Source organism: Salmo salar, chromosome ssa14 (genome assembly GCF_905237065.1).
Source record: "Salmo salar chromosome ssa14, Ssal_v3.1, whole genome shotgun sequence".
NCBI classification, from domain to species: Eukaryota; Metazoa; Chordata; class Actinopteri; order Salmoniformes; family Salmonidae; genus Salmo; species Salmo salar.
In genome coordinates this window covers 41,697,194-41,713,087 of record NC_059455.1, presented here as the reverse complement: position 1 = coordinate 41,713,087, position 15,894 = coordinate 41,697,194, and the positions used below count along the sequence as shown (strand labels likewise).

At 50.0% G+C, this 15,894-nt stretch overlaps 1 protein-coding gene across 11 annotated transcripts in view; it reads left to right on the top strand.

Annotated features, from left to right (window-relative positions):
• LOC106569640 (muscleblind-like protein 1) overlaps window positions 1–15,894 on the top strand; it is a 116,364-nt gene that overhangs the window by 42,252 nt on the left and 58,218 nt on the right. For 10 of the 11 annotated variants that reach the window (XM_045694382.1, XM_045694383.1, XM_045694387.1 and 7 more), the window contains one exon: window positions 7,246–8,113. In XM_045694382.1, the coding sequence (XP_045550338.1) occupies window positions 7,937–8,113 (177 nt within the window). In that variant the 5' untranslated portion in view covers window positions 7,246–7,936. Of the gene's footprint in view, window positions 1–6,583; window positions 6,778–7,245; window positions 8,114–15,894 lie in introns of those variants that run through there. The other variant, XM_045694384.1, reaches the window with a different exon arrangement.

The window sequence follows — 15,894 nt, the reverse complement described above, 5'->3', positions numbered from 1 at the left end:
TGCGGTGCCTTAGACCGCTGAACCAGGGTCTGTAGTGACGCCTCTAACACTGAGATGCAGTGTCTTAGACCACTGAACCAGGGTCTGTAGTGACGCCTCTGACACTGAGATGCAGTGTCTTAGACCGCTGAACCACTCAGGATCAATTTCAGTTGTGCTTCTTTACTGTGAGTGGATGTGGTGTCCAAAAAGTTATCTAAGAGAGTTTGGATTTTGGGGTTCATTGTTGCTTTCTGTGCTGTTTTGGGCCCATCTGTATGCATTTCTGATGTTGTACAGCTTACTGAGCTGAGAATGTGTGGTTGTTTCCATGTCTGTTCTTTTGAGGAACAACGTAATTTGGCTGTGATCAGACAGAGGTGTTAGTGGCTTGACGGTGAATGAGCTGAGAGAGAAAGGGTCCATGTCTGTGATCATATAGTCTACTGTACTGTGGCCAAGAGGTGAGCAATAGGTGAATCTCCCCAAAGAGTCTCCCCGTAACCTACCATTGAGAAAGTACAGAACCAGGCTTCTACAGAGCTGCAACGGACCCTGTCCGGTTTTGTTGACGGTGCTGTCACTGATATTTATATAGGGGAGATAAAGGCAGTTAGAAACAGTATGGCCTGTAATAAAGCTGTCCCCTCGTGTGCTCGTTAGATCAGGTAGTGATCCTGTGCTCGCATTTGTGTCCCCACAGATGAGCACATTTCCCTGGGCCTGGAAATGGCACATCTCTTCCTCAAGGGTGGGGCATATCTCCTCTGAGTAATATGGGGATTCTGGGGGGGGGGGATATATATGCACAAATGAACACATATTTTTCTGTCAGCACAATAATTTTTTTCCCGTTTTAACCAAATGTGATATTATCGATTTTGAGGAGGATCTCTCTCTTCCTCTCTCTCAATTAAATTAAATTCAAGGGCTTTATTGGGATGGGAAACATATGTTAACATTGCCAAAGCATGGGAAATAAACAATAAAATGAACAGTAAACATTACACTCACAGAATTTCCAAAAGAATAAAGACATTTCAAATGTTATATTATGTCTATATACAGTGTTGTAATGATGTACAAATGGTTATAGTACAAAAGGGAAAATAAATAAGCATAAATATGGGTTTTATTTACAATGATGTTTGTTCTTCACTGGTTGCCCTTTTCTTGTGGCAACAGGTCACACATCTTGCTGCTGTGATGTCACACTGTGGTATTTCACCCAGTAGATATGGGAGTTTATCAATATCGGGTTTGTTTTCAAATTCTTTGTGGATCTGTGTAATCTGAGGGAAATATGTGTCTCTAATATGGTCATACATTTGGCAGGAGGTTAGGGAAGTGCAGCTCAGTTTCCACCTCATTTTGTGGGCAGTGTGCACATAGCCTGTCTTCTCCTAAGAGCCAGGTCTGCATACGGCGGCCTTTCTCAATAGCAAGGCTATGCTCACTGAGTCTGTACATAGTCAAAGATTTCCTTAAGTTTGGGTCAGTCACAGTGGTCAGGTATTCTGACCACTTAATTCTTTCCAATGTGTCAAGTAATTATAATTTAGTTTTCTCGTGATTTGGTTGGGTCTAGTTATGTTGCTGTCCTGGGGCTCTGTGGGGTCTGTTTGTATTTGTGAACAGAGCCCCAGGACCAGCTTTCTTAGGGGACTCTTCTCCAGGTTCATCTCTCTGTAGGTGATGGCTTTGTTATGGAAGGTTTGGGACTTGCTTCCTTTTAGGTGGTTGTAGATTTTAACGGGTCTTTTCTGGACTTTGATAATTAGCGGGTATCGGCCTGATTCTGCTCTGCATGCTTTATTTGGTGTTCTACGTTGTACACGGAGGATATTTTAGCAGAATTCTGCATGCAGTCTCAATTTGGTGTTTGTCCCATTTTGTGAATTCTTGGTTGGTGAGCGGACCCTAGACCTCACAACCATAAAGGGCAATGGGTTCTATAACTGATTTAAGTATTTTTAGCCAGATCCTAATTGGTATGTCAATTTTTATGTTCCTTTTGATGGCATAGAAATCCCTTCTTGCCATGTCTCTCAGCTCATTCACAGCTTTGTGGAAGTTACCTGTGGCTCTGATGTTTAGGCCAAGATATGTATAGTTTTGTGTGCTCTAGGGCAACGGTGTCTAGATGGAATTTGAATTTGTGGTCCTTGGCGACTGGACCTTATTTGGAACACCATTATTTTTGTCTTACTGAGATTTACTGTCAGGGCCCAGGTCTGACAGAATCTGTGCAGAAGATCTAGGTGCTGCTGTAGGCCCTCCTTGGTTGGGGACAGTCTTTTCTTTTTCCTTTCTCTCTCTCTTGATCTTCCTCTCTCGACCCTCTGCTCCCGCTCTCTCTACTCCCCTCTCTCTCTCCTGCCCCCTTTCTCTCCTCTATCTCCTGCTCCTCTCCTCTCCACTCTCTCTCCGCCCCCTCTCTCTCCGCCCCCTCTCTCTCCTCCCCCTCTCTCTCCGCCTCCTCTCTCTCCTCCCCCTCTCTCCACCCTCTCTCTCCTCCCCTTACTCTCCTCCCCCCTTTTTCTCCTCTATCTCCTCCCCCTCTCTCCTCCCCCCTCTCTCTCCTCACTTCTCTTTCCTCCCTCTCTCTCCTAAACTCTCTCTCCACCTCCCTCTCTCTCCTCCCCGTCTTTCTCCTCTCCTCTCTATCGTCTCCTCTCCTCTCTCTCCTATCCCCACTCTCTCCTCCCCCCTCTCTCCTCTCCTCTCCTCTCACTCTCTCATCTCTCTCCCTCCCCTCCTCTCTATTCCCCTCTCTCTCTCCTGCCCCCTTTCTCTCCTCTATCTCCTGCCCATCTCTCCTCACCCTCTCCTCTCCACTCTCTCTCCGCCCCCTCTCTCTCCGCCCCCTCTCTCTCCTCCCCCTCTCTCCGACCCCTCTCTCTCCTCCCCCTCTCTCCACCCTCTCTCTCCTCCCCTTACTTTCCTCCCCCCTTTCTCTCCTCTATCTCCTCCCCCCTCTCTCCTCCCCCCTCTCTCTGCTCACTTCTCTTTCCTCCCTCTCTCTCCTAAACTCTCTCTCCTCCTCCCTCTCTCTCCTCCCCGTCTTTCTCCTCTCCTCTCTATCGTCTCCTCTCCTCTCTCTCCTATCCCCACTCTCTCCTCTCCTCTCACTCTCTCCTCTCTCTCCCTCCTCCCCTCTCTCACACCTCTCTCTCCTCCCCCTCTCCCCCCTCTCTCCTTCCCCTCTATCTCCTCCCCACTCTCATCCCCTCTCTCTCTCCTCCCCTCTCTATCCTGCCCTCTCTATCCTGCCCTCTCTCTCCTCCCCACTCTCCTATCCCCTCTCTCTCATCTCCTCTCCTCTCTATCCTCCCCTTTCTCTCCTCCCCCTCTTTCTCCTCCCCTCTCTCTCCCCCCTCTCTCCTCCCCTCACTCTTCTCCTCTCTCTCTTCCTCTCCTCTCCTCTCCTCTCCTCATGCTCCCCTCTCTCCTCCCTTCTCTCTCTCCTCCAGCCTCTTTCTCTGCTCTTCTCTCTCCTCCCCCCTCTCCCACCTCTCTCCTCTCCTCTGTCTCCTCCCCTCTCTCTCCTCCCCTCTCTCCCCTCTGTCTCCTCCCCTCTGTCTCCTCCCCTCTCTATCCTGCCCTCTCTATCCTGCCCTCTCTATCCTGCCCTCTCTATCCTCCCCCCTTTCTCTCCTCCCCCTTTCTCTCCTCCCCCTCTCTCCTCCCCTCTCTCTCCTATCCCCTCTCTCTTCCCCCTCTCTCTCCTCCCCTCACTCTCCTCCCCTCTCTCCCTTCTCTCTCCTCTCCTCTCTCTCCTCCCCTCTTTCTCTCTCCTCTCTCTCCTCCCATCTCTCTCCTCCCATCTCTCTCCTCTCTCTCGTCCCCTCTCTCGTCCCCTCTCTCTCCTCTCCCCCCCTCTCTCCTCCCATCTCTCTCCTCTCTCTCGTCCCCTCTCTATCCTGCCCTCTCTCTCCTCCCCTTTCTCTCCTCGCCCCTCTCTCTCCTCCCCTCTCTCTCCTATTCCCTCTCTCTCTTCCCCCCTCTCTCCCTTCTCTCTCCTCTCTCTCCTCCCCTCTTTTCTCTCTCCTCTCCCTCTCTCTCCTCCCATCTCTCCCCTCTCTTCTCTCTCTCCTCTCTCTCGTCCCCTCTCTCTCCTCTCCTCTCTCTCCTCCCCTCTCTCCTCTCTATCCTCCCCTCTCTCCTCTCCTCCCCTCTCTCTCCTCGCTATCCTCTCCTCCCCTCTCCTCTCTCTTCTCCCCTCTCTCTCTTTCTCTCTCCTCCCTTCTCTCTCTCCTCTCCTCTCTCTTCCCCTCTCTCTCCCTCCCTCTCTCCTCCCTTCTCTCTCTCCTCTCCTCCTCTCTCTTCTCACCTCTCTCCTCCCCTCTCTCTCCTTCCCTCTCTCCTCCCTTCCCTCTCCTCCTCCTTTCTCTCCTCCCCTTTCTCTCCTCCCCTTTCTCTCCTCCCCTTTCTCTCTCCTCTCCTCTTTTTCTCTCCTCTCCTCTCCCTCTCTCTCCTCCAATCTCTCCCCTCTCTCTTCTCTCCTCTCTCTTCTCCCCTTTCTCTCTTCCTCCTCTCTCTTCTCTCCTCCTCTCTCTTCTCCCCTTTCTCTCTTCCCCCTCTCTCTCCTCCTCCCTCTCTCTCCTCCCCTCTCTCGCTATGATTCTCAGCTCACTGCAAAAATACATCCATGTTACTGGGTCACGGTGACCTATAGTATCCTCCTACTGCAGAGAGATGATACAGGCAAACTCTCTCTCCTCTCCTCTCTCTTCTCCCTTCTCTCCTCCCCGCTCTCTCCCACCTCTCTCTCCCACTTCTCTCCTTCCCCTCTCTCTCCTCCCCTCTCTATCCTGCCCTCTCTCTCCTCCCCACTCTCCTATCCCCTCTCTCTCCTCCCTCCTCTCTCTGTTCTCCCCCTCTCTCTCCTCTCCTCTCTATCCTCACTTTCTCTCCTCCCCCTCTTTCTCCTCCCCTCTCTCTCCCCCCTCTCTCCTCCCCTCACTCTCCTCCCCTCTCTCTCTCCTCTCTATCGTCCCCTCTTCTCTCCTCTCCTCCTCTCCCCTCTCTCTCTCTCTCTCTCTCGCTCTCTCTCCTCTCCTCTCCTCTCCCTATCCTCCCTTCTCTCTCTCCTCCAGCCTCTTTCGCCGCTCTTCTCTCTCCTCCCCCCCTCTCCCACCTCTCTCCTCTGTCTCCTCCCCTCTCTCTCCTCCCCTCTCTATCCTGCCCTCTCTCCCCTCTCTTCTCCCCATTTCTCTCCTCCCCTCTCCTCCCCTCTCTCCCCTCTCTTCTCCCCCTCTGTCTCCTCCCCTCTCTCCTCCCCTCTCTCCTCCCTTCTCTCTCTCCTCTCCTCCTCTCTCGCCTCCCCTTTCTCTCTTCCCCCTCTCTCTCCTCCTCCCTCTCTCTCCTCCCCTCTCTCTCTCTATGATTCTCAGCTCACTGTAAAAATACATCCATGTTACTGGGTCACGGTGACCTATGGTATCCTCCTACTGCAGAGAGATGATACAGGCAAACACACACACTCACTCACTCACACACACACACACACGTAGCGTTGCTGAACGTGCACATGGTGTTGTAGGAAATGGTGTTCTCCTGAGGTGGCGTGGCGCGTGGCCTGCTCAGATGATAAAAGTGAAAACTGACCTTGTGGGATTCAAATGAATCAAATTCCCCTGGCGAACACAATGGTTACATTATGAACACACACTTCCCTTTTCACCAGTGGTCACACCTGCAAGCAGTGGAAAAGGGGAGTTGATAAGTAACCGTAGTTACTGTTTAGTTAGGTAACCGTAGTTACTGTTTGGTTAGGGATCAGTGATGTTAATGATTTCACACAGTTGTTATGCTTATGCTAGTTTCATTCAAGTTAAGTCATAATTGTTCATAACAGGTTCAGTATTGTAGTTTTTCTGTACCTGCTTGGGTAGGTTTCTTTCTCAGCGAGATTCTACTTGATTCGTTGTGAAATTTGGTAAATTGTGCAAGGGGAAATAAACTCATCGTTCCAGGAAGAAGGTTGTCATGGCAGGGAGAGTGATTAGGTTAGCCTCTCTCTCTCTCTCTCTCTGTCTGTCTCTCTCTCTCTCTCTCTCTCTCTCTCTCTCTCTGTCTCTCTCTGTCTCTCTCTGTCTCTCTCTCTCTCTGTCTCTGTCTCTCTCTGTCTGTCTCTGTCTCTGTCTCTGTCTCTGTCTCTCTCTCTCTCTCTCTCTCTCTCTCTCTCTCTCTCTCTCCCTCTCTGTCTCTCTCTGTCTCTCTCTCTCTCTCTCTCTCTCTCTCTCTGTCTCTCTCTCTCTCTCTCTCTCTGTCTCTCTCTCTCTCTCTCTCTCTCTCTCTCTCTCTCTCTCTCTCTCTCTCTCTCTGTCTCTCTCTCTCTCTCTCTCTGTCTCTCTCTCTCTCTCTCTCTCTCTCTCTCTCTCTCTCTCTCTGTCTCTCTCTCTTTCTCTCTGTCTCTCTCTCTGTCTCTCTCTCTCTCTCTGTCTCTCTCTCTCTCTCTTCCTCTCTCTCTCTTCTCCCAAGTCGTTCCAGCTTTCTGTTTAACTCCACCTTTTCTGTCCCTCCCAGGTTGACCTCGCCTTAGCTCCACCCCTCCTATTCACCTGGCGCTCGGCCCAGAATGTTGCTGCTATTCCGCCCGCTCTCATTGGTCCCCCCTCACACCCTGCTTGTGAGAAAGGGAAATGACTGCCCTCCCCTCCACTTCCCTCTGCTCTCTCTCTCTCTCTCTCTCTGCCACTCTCCCTCTGTTCGTCACCCTCTTGCTCTGTCTCTCTCTCGCTTTCTTTCTCTTTTTAAATAGATTTAACACAGCTGGTTGTGCAGTGCTCAACTGTAAGTGGTATGGGGTTTGATTTGATTTTCTGACTCGGACCAGAAACGCTGGTAGTTGTGAAAGGGTGCTTTGAACAGGCTGTGTGTGTTTGGAATGGTGTGATGTGTGTGTGTGTGTGTGTGTGTGTGTTTGGTATGGCGTGGTGTGTGTGTGTGTGTGTTTGGTATGGCGTGGTGTGTGTGTGTGTTTGGGGAGTGCTGGAGAGTGAACGTTTTGTTTGTTTTAGCAGACACCCTTGCATGGCTGACATTTTTACACATGATCCGTTCCCACAGCTGCATAGATGAGCTCTATAGAGTGAAGAGAATGACTAGGGGAAAGCAGCATGCTCTTGGGAAAGAACCTAGTGTGTTCTAGAGGTTTCTACTGAGGAATGAATGAAGGCAGAAATCAACTCTAAATCGATTCTGTGGAAGGATAGATCACCAAACTAACCTCTCTCTCTTCCTGTCTTTCTCTCTCAACAGAGGAAGTGCCTTCCCTCACGTCTACTGCAGCTTCCATCCGCTTCTAAAGCCAAAGCTCCGCCCCCCCCACTTTGCCTCGCTTGCTGCCACGGTAACGCGAGCACAAGGACACCAACCACACACGTCATCCCGGCCTGCGCATAGAACTCACGCCCAGACCTGCACCCTCCTCCAGCTCCAGCCCCAGCTCCAGCCCTATCATCACCAGGCTTCCTGCCCCAAGCCTCCACCAGCCCTCCCATACCACGCTACCCCACAAAGCCTCTCTCCTTTTGGGGCGAGCCTCTCAATCAGTCTCCTCCGTTTCTCTGATCTCCATAGATTTACATTCAGTCACAGCCTGCAGCACTACTGTATTCAGAAGAGCAGGATCTGAAATCTGGCTGCTGGATTGTTGGTGAGAGACAAGTTGAGACAGACAGACAGGGGTAGAAAAATTCTCTGTCAGGATTATTGGCTGTTGAGTGTGTTCTCCGTGCTCTAAGGGAAGGGAATGTCCCAATAAACATTGTTACAATACATTTCACCTATCGCCTCGACACGTTTGTTGGAATCTTTTGGAGAATAAGGAAGAGGAGATTTACCTGTGTCCAACCAAAGGACACACACACACACACAGCAACACACACGTCACGCTTTAGCCCCAATTCGGCCGGATTACTACTTATTTTTCGGGACTGTCTTGGTCGCCATGGCACACATGAGCATGGCACACATGCGCGACACTAAGTGGCTGACGCTGGAGGTATGCCGAGAGTTCCAGAGAGGCACGTGTTCACGCTCCGACCAGGAATGTAAGTTCGCCCACCCGGCCAAGAGTTGCCAGGTGGAGAACGGTCGAGTCATCGCCTGCTTCGACTCGCTCAAGGTAAGAAGGAAGGAGATTCGTCACAGTGGGGGATGTAATCATTAGTCTAAACAGTTGTAAACAGTTGTAAACAGTTGCGTTTTGCAACAAAAACTAAAGTTCAGACAAGTTCCTCCCCATTTCGTTCCATTTACATCTGGAATGAAGCTATAGGCTGCAACCATACATGGTGCTGTGCTTTGATTGGTTGGCATACAAGAATATCGGGGGGGGGTTGTTAAGGTAAGAAGGAAGGAGATACGACACAGGGTGAAGCTATGGGGTATGACCATACATGGTGGTGTGATTTGATTGGCTGGCGTACAGAAAGGAGAAGTTAATTGTTTTATTCTCTCTCATTAGTTGTTTGGCAGACGTTAGAAACTAATGTTTTCCTGGGGTCCACATGCAAACAGGAACAACATGTGATCTGAAGGCTACGTACTGTCAGCCAATGTACATGACCCCGACTACCAAATATCAGCACTACAAGTTTGCACTTATAAGAGTGTTCAGGCATGGCACAAGGTCTGCTCCATGGAGAAGTCAAGATATCAACCCACTTCACACACACCTCCCATCTGGCTCCTGCATGACATGTGCTCTCTCTAGCCTCACCCACTTCTGGTCATGTGACTGGCACATGTGACGGGGTGGGAAGCAGAGGGGAGAAGGAGGGGGGCATGCTTACACCCCTCCAGTTACAGATGGAACTTGATGATATTTTCTGTCTAGGGTGTGGGGAAGTGGGGAAGTGGAGCAGAGTTGGAAAGGGGTTCAATTGCACCTCAGTTCCAGTCAGTTTAGGAAACCTACTGACATCCAACGTATAGCTTAAAAACACTCAGAAACCACAAACTGCTGTTTTCAACGTATGAATTTAACTTAAGGTGATGATTGCTGTTACATGTTGCAAGTGCTATCTGTCTATCTATCTATCTCTCTCTCTCTCTCTCTCTCTCTCTCTCTCCATATCGAGAGCAGAGTGTAGAGAGCAGAGTGTAGAGAGCAGAGTGTAGAGAGCAGAGCTGAAACAGAACTGGGGAAAGGGGTGGGTTGCAGGGAGGGTATAGCGTCATGGTGAAGCTCTCAGTCAGTCGTCTCATCACTTCCTGTGCTTCAGCCTTGGGGCAGCAAGGGGGTGCAGGGGAGGGGGGCAGTGGGGGCACGGTACGCTGTAATTTTCCATCTATTTTTAAGCGCCAGCAGAAAGGCAAACACATCTCTTTCTCTCTCTTCCACTCGCTCTCTGTTTTTCTCTCGCTCTATCTCTGAAGATCTGTAGAGATGGGAGGACCGACCTCTTTTTTTGGGCCTGATTCAAGGTTCTTGCTTCTGTCCAAACCCCCCCCCCCCACACACACACTCAGTCTCTTCCACCATGCCTCCCTTCCCTGAGGGGCTCCAAGATCATAAAGAATATTAGAGATGTTATACAGGAACATAAAATACTTAGGGTGTAAAAGCACACCCTGTTTTCCTGCCCCCAGTACTGGGTCAGAGGCTGGCTGTGTTGAACCTGTCGACACTGTGCTACACACACACACACACACACACACACACACACACACACACACACACACACACACACACACACACACACACCCAGGCCATAGTGATTAAAGGTACAGTGTTCTTTCCCTTTGACAGGGAGAGCTGCCAGTGACCCAATAGAACTGATCCAACTCTGTCCTCAGTGACCAGACAGAGCTCTAGAATGATAGAGCTGTTATTTGTGGAGGGAGGAGGGATGAGTAACAGAGGGAAGGGGGAGAGATGTGAACGTGGCAAGGGGATAGGATATGTCATCAGACAAGAGAATGAGGAGAGGTGCTCCATTTCACAGCAGAGAAAGGTCAGCAATTGGAAAATTGTGGCAGGCAGGCAGGCAGGCAGGCAGATTTTTTGGGGGGTGAATGTGAGGAGAGTAGGCTTCCTTATAGCCTGGTGTGTGAATGGGAAGCCAGGGATCTTTTAACCATTTGGCCAGTGTTTCCACATGGTAATGTAAAACAGAGGAAGAGAGGAGAGGATGAGAGAAGGAGAGGAATAGAGAGAGGAAAAGAAAAACCACAATGCAGAAAGAGAGAGAGACAGGAAATAGGTAGTGATGGGTGATGAGGACCCGCTGACTGCACACACACACTCTTCTCCTCGTGAGAGAGGATCGACCTTCTTCCAGGGTACATAATTAGCCTCACATAATCACCACAGCATAGCAGAGCAGGTCACACCCAAACTCTTGTCATTACCCTAACAGTCACATAACAGAGGAGGTCACACCCCTAACAGACACAGAGAAGGTCACACCCCTAACAGACACAGAGGAGGTCACACTCCTAACAGACACAGAGGAGGTCACACCCCTAACAGACACAGAGGAGCTCACACCCCTAACAGACAGGTCACACCCCTAACAGACACAGAGGAGGTCACACCCCTAACAGACACAGAGGAGGTCACACCCCTAACAGACAGGAGGTCACACTCCGAACAGACATATAGTAGAGGAGGTCACTCCCCTAACAGACACAGAGGAGGTCACTCCCCTAACAGACACATAGTAGAGGAGGTCACTCCCCTAACAGACACATAGTAGAGGAGGTCACTCCCCTAACAGACACATAGTAGAGGAGGTCACTCCCCTAACAGACACATAGTAGAGGAGGTCACTCCCCTAACAGACACATAGTAGAGGTCACTCCCCTAACAGACAGATAGTAGAGGAGATCACTCCCCTAACAGACACAGAGGAGGTCACTCCCCTAACAGACATATAGTAGAGGAGGACACTCCCCTAACAGACACAGAGGAGGTCACTCCCCTAACAGACACAGTGGAGGTCACACCCCTAACAGACACATAGTAGAGGAGGTCACTCCACTAACAGACACATAGTAGAGGAGGTCACTCCCCTAACAGACACATAGTAGAGGAGGTCACTCCCCTAACAGACACAGAGGAGGTCACACCCCTAACAGACAGGAGATCACACCCCGAACAGACATATAGTAGAGGAGGCACTCCCCTAACAGACATATAGTAGAGAACAATCCCCTAACAGACATATAGTAGAGGTCACTCCCCTAACAGACACAGAGGAGAGGAGGTCACTCCCCTAACAGACACAGACGAGGTCACTCCCCTAACAGACATATAGTAGAGGAGGTCACTCCCCTAACAGACAAGTAGTAGAGGTCACTCCCCTAACAGACATATAGTAGAGGTCACTCCCCTAACAGACAGAGGAGGTCACTCCCCTAACAGACATATAGTAGAGGAGGACACTCCCCTAACAGACACAGAGGAGGTCACACCCCTAACAGACATATAGTAGAGGAGGTCACTCCCCTAACAGACACATATTAGAGGAGGTCACTCCCCTAACAGACACATATTAGAGGAGGTCACTCCCCTAACAGACACATATTAGAGGAGGTCACTCCCCTAACAGACACATATTAGAGGAGGTCACTCCCCTAACAGACACATAGTAGAGGAGGTCACTCCCCTAACAGACACATAGTAGAGGAGGTCACTCCGCTAACAGACACATAGTAGAGGAGGTCACTCCGCTAACAGACACATAGTAGAGGAGGTCACTCCCCTAACAGACACATAGTAGAGGAGGTCACTCCCCTAACAGACACATAGTAGAGGAGGTCACTCCCCTAACAGACACATAGTAGAGGAGGTCACTCCCCTAACAGAAATATAGTAGAGGAGGTCACTCCCCTAACAGACACATAGTAGAGGAGGTCACTCCCCTAACAGACACAGAGGAGGTCACTCCCCTAACAGACACATAGTAGAGGAGATCACTCCCCTAACAGACACATAGTAGAGGAGGTCCACATGCAAACAGGAACAACATGTGATCTGAAGGCTACGTACTGTCAGCCAATGTACATGACCCCGACTACCAAATATCAGCACTACAAGTTTGCACTTATAAGAGTGTTCAGGCATGGCACAAGGTCTGCTCCATGGAGAAGTCAAGATATCAACCCACTTCACACACACCTCCCATCTGGCTCCTGCATGACATGTGCTCTCTCTAGCCTCACCCACTTCTGGTCATGTGACTGGCACATGTGACGGGGTGGGAAGCAGAGGGGAGAAGGAGGGGGGCATGCTTACACCCCTCCAGTTACAGATGGAACTTGATGATATTTTCTGTCTAGGGTGTGGGGAAGTGGGGAAGTGGAGCAGAGTTGGAAAGGGGTTCAATTGCACCTCAGTTCCAGTCAGTTTAGGAAACCTACTGACATCCAACGTATAGCTTAAAAACACTCAGAAACCACAAACTGCTGTTTTCAACGTATGAATTTAACTTAAGGTGATGATTGCTGTTACATGTTGCAAGTGCTATCTATCTATCTATCTATCTATCTATCTATCTATCTATCTCTCTCTCTCTCTCTCTCTCTCTCTCTCTCTCTCTCTCTCTCTCTCTCTCTCTCTCTCTCTCTCTCTCTCTCTCTCTCTCTCTCTCTCTCTCTCTCTCTCTCTCTCTCTCTCTCTCTCTCTCTCCATATCTAGAGCAGAGTGTAGAGAGCAGAGTGTAGAGAGCAGAGTGTAGAGAGCAGAGCTGAAACAGAACTGGGGAAAGGGGCGGGTTGCAGGGAGGGTATAGCGTCATGGTGAAGCTCTCAGTCAGTCGTCTCATCACTTCCTGTGCTTCAGCCTTGGGGCAGCAAGGGGGTGCAGGGGAGGGGGGCAGTGGGGGCACGGTACGCTGTAATTTTCCATCTATTTTTAAGCGCCAGCAGAAAGGCAAACACATCTCTTTCTCTCTCTTCCACTCGCTCTCTGTTTTTCTCTCGCTCTATCTCTGAAGATCTGTAGAGATGGGAGGACCGACCTCTTTTTTTGGGCCTGATTCAAGGTTCTTGCTTCTGTCCAACCCCCCCCCCCCCCCCACACACACACTCAGTCTCTTCCACCATGCCTCCCTTCCCTGAGGGGCTCCAAGATCATAAAGAATATTAGAGATGTTATACAGGAACATAAAATACTTAGGGTGTAAAAGCACACCCTGTTTTCCTGCCCCCAGTACTGGGTCAGAGGCTGGCTGTGTTGAACCTGTCGACACTGTGCTACACAGTGGAGGTCACTCCCCTAACAGACACATAGTAGAGGAGGTCACTCCCCTAACAGACACATAGTAGAGGAGGTCACTCCCCTAACAGACACATAGTAGAGGAGGTCACTCCCCTAACAGACACATAGTAGAGGAGGTCACTCCCCTAACAGACACATAGTAGAGGAGGTCACTCCCCTAACAGACACATAGTAGAGGAGGTCACTCCCCTGACAGACACATAGTAGAGGAGGTCACTCCCCTAACAGACACATAGTAGAGGAGGTCACTCCCCTAACAGACACAGAGGAGGTCACTCCCCTAACACACATGGACACACACATTCGCTTAAATCATTATCCTTCTCTGGAAAACACACTCAAGAACACACACAAACACATTCATGCACACACACTGAAGCTCATGTAAGGTCACATTCACTCACTATGCATAATGCTCTCTCTGTATTCCCACAAACACACACACACACAAACACACACTCCCCTAACAGACACATATTAGAGGAGATCACTCCCCTAACAGACACATATTAGAGGAGGTCACTCCCCTAACAGACACAGAGGAGGTCACTCCCCTAACAGGCATATAGTAGATGAGGTCACTCCCCTAACAGACACATAGTAGAGGAGATCACTCCCCTAACAGACACATAGTAGAGGAGGTCACTCCCCTAACAGACACATAGTAGAGGAGGTCACTCCCCTAACAGACACATAGTAGAGGAGGTCACTCCCCTAACAGACACAGAGGAGGTCACTCCCCTAACAGAGATATAGTAGAGGAGGACACTCCCCTAACAGACACAGAGGAGGTCACTCCCCTAACAGACATATAGTAGAGGAGGTCACTCCCCTAACAGACACAGAGGAGGTCACACCCCTAACAGACACATAGTAGAGGAGGTCACTCCCCTAACAGACACATAGTAGAGGAGGTCACTCCCCTAACAGACACATAGTAGAGGAGGTCACTCCCCTAACAGACACATAGTAGAGGAGATCACTCCCCTACAGACACATATTATTGGAGGACACTCCCCTACAGACACATATTAGAGGAGGTCACTCCCCTAACAGACACATATTAGAGGAGGTCACTCCCCTAACAGACACATATTAGAGGAGGTCACTCCCCTAACAGACACATATTAGAGGAGGTCACTCCCCTAACAGACATATAGTAGAGGTCACTCGCTTAACAGACACAGAGGAGAGGAGGTAACTCCCCTAACAGACACAGAGGAGGTCACTCCCCTAACAGACATATAGTAGAGGAGGTCACTCCCCTAACAGACACATAGTAGAGGAGGTCACTCCCCTACAGACACATATTAGAGGAGTTCACTCCCCTACAGACACATATTAGAGGAGGTCACTCCCCTAACAGACACATATTAGAGGAGGTCACTCCCCTAACAGACACATATTAGAGGAGGTCACTCCCCTAACAGACACATATTAGAGGAGGTCACTCCCCTAACAGACACATATTAGAGGAGGTCACTCCCCTAACAGACATATAGTAGAGGTCACTCCCCTAACAGACATATAGTAGAGGTCACTCCCCTAACAGACATATAGTAGAGGTCACTCCCTTAACAGACACAGAGGAGAGGAGGTAACTCCCCTAACAGACACAGAGGAGGTCACTCCCCTAACAGACATATAGTAGAGGAGGTCACTCCCCTAACAGACATATAGTAGAGGAGGTCACTCCCCTAACAGACATATAGTAGAGGTCACTCCCCTAACAGACATATAGTAGAGGAGGACACTCCCCTAACAGACACAGAGGAGGTCACACCCCTAACAGACATATAGTAGAGGAGGTCACTCCCCTAACAGACACATATTAGAGGGGGTCACTCCCCTAACAGACACTTATTAGAGGAGGTCACTCCCCTAACAGACACATATTAGAGGAGGTCACTCCCCTAACAGACACAGAGGAGGTCACTCCCCTAACAGAAATATAGTAGAGGAGGTCACTCCCCTAAAAGACACATATTAGAGGAGGTCACTCCCCTAACAGACACAGAGGAGGTCACTCCCCTAACAGACACATAGTAGAGGAGGTCACTCCCCTAACAGACACATAGTAGAGGAGGTCACTCCCCTAACAGACACATAGTAGAGGAGGTCACTCCCCTAACAGACACATAGTAGAGGAGGTCACTCCCCTAACAGACACATAGTAGAGGAGGTCACTCCCCTAACAGACACATAGTAGAGGAGGTCACTCCCCTAACAGACACAGATGAGGTCACTCCCCTAACAGAAATATAGTAGAGGAGGTCACTCCCCTAACAGACACATAGTAGAGGAGGTCACTCCCCTAACAGACACAGAGGAGGTCACTCCCCTAACAGACACAGAGGAGGTCACTCCCCTAACAGACACATAGTAGAGGAGGTCACTCCCCTAACAGACACATAGTAGAGGAGGTCACTCCCCTAACAGACACATAGTAGAGGAGGTCACTCCCCTAACAGACACATAGTAGAGGAGGTCACTCCCCTAACAGACACATAGTAGAGGAGGTCACTCCCCTAACAGACACATAGTAGAGGAGGTCACTCCCCTAACAGACACATAGTAGAGGAGGTCACTCCCCTAACAGACACAGATGAGGTCACTCCCCTAACAGAAATATAGTAGAGGAGGTCACTCCCCTAACAGACACATAGTAGAGGAGGTCA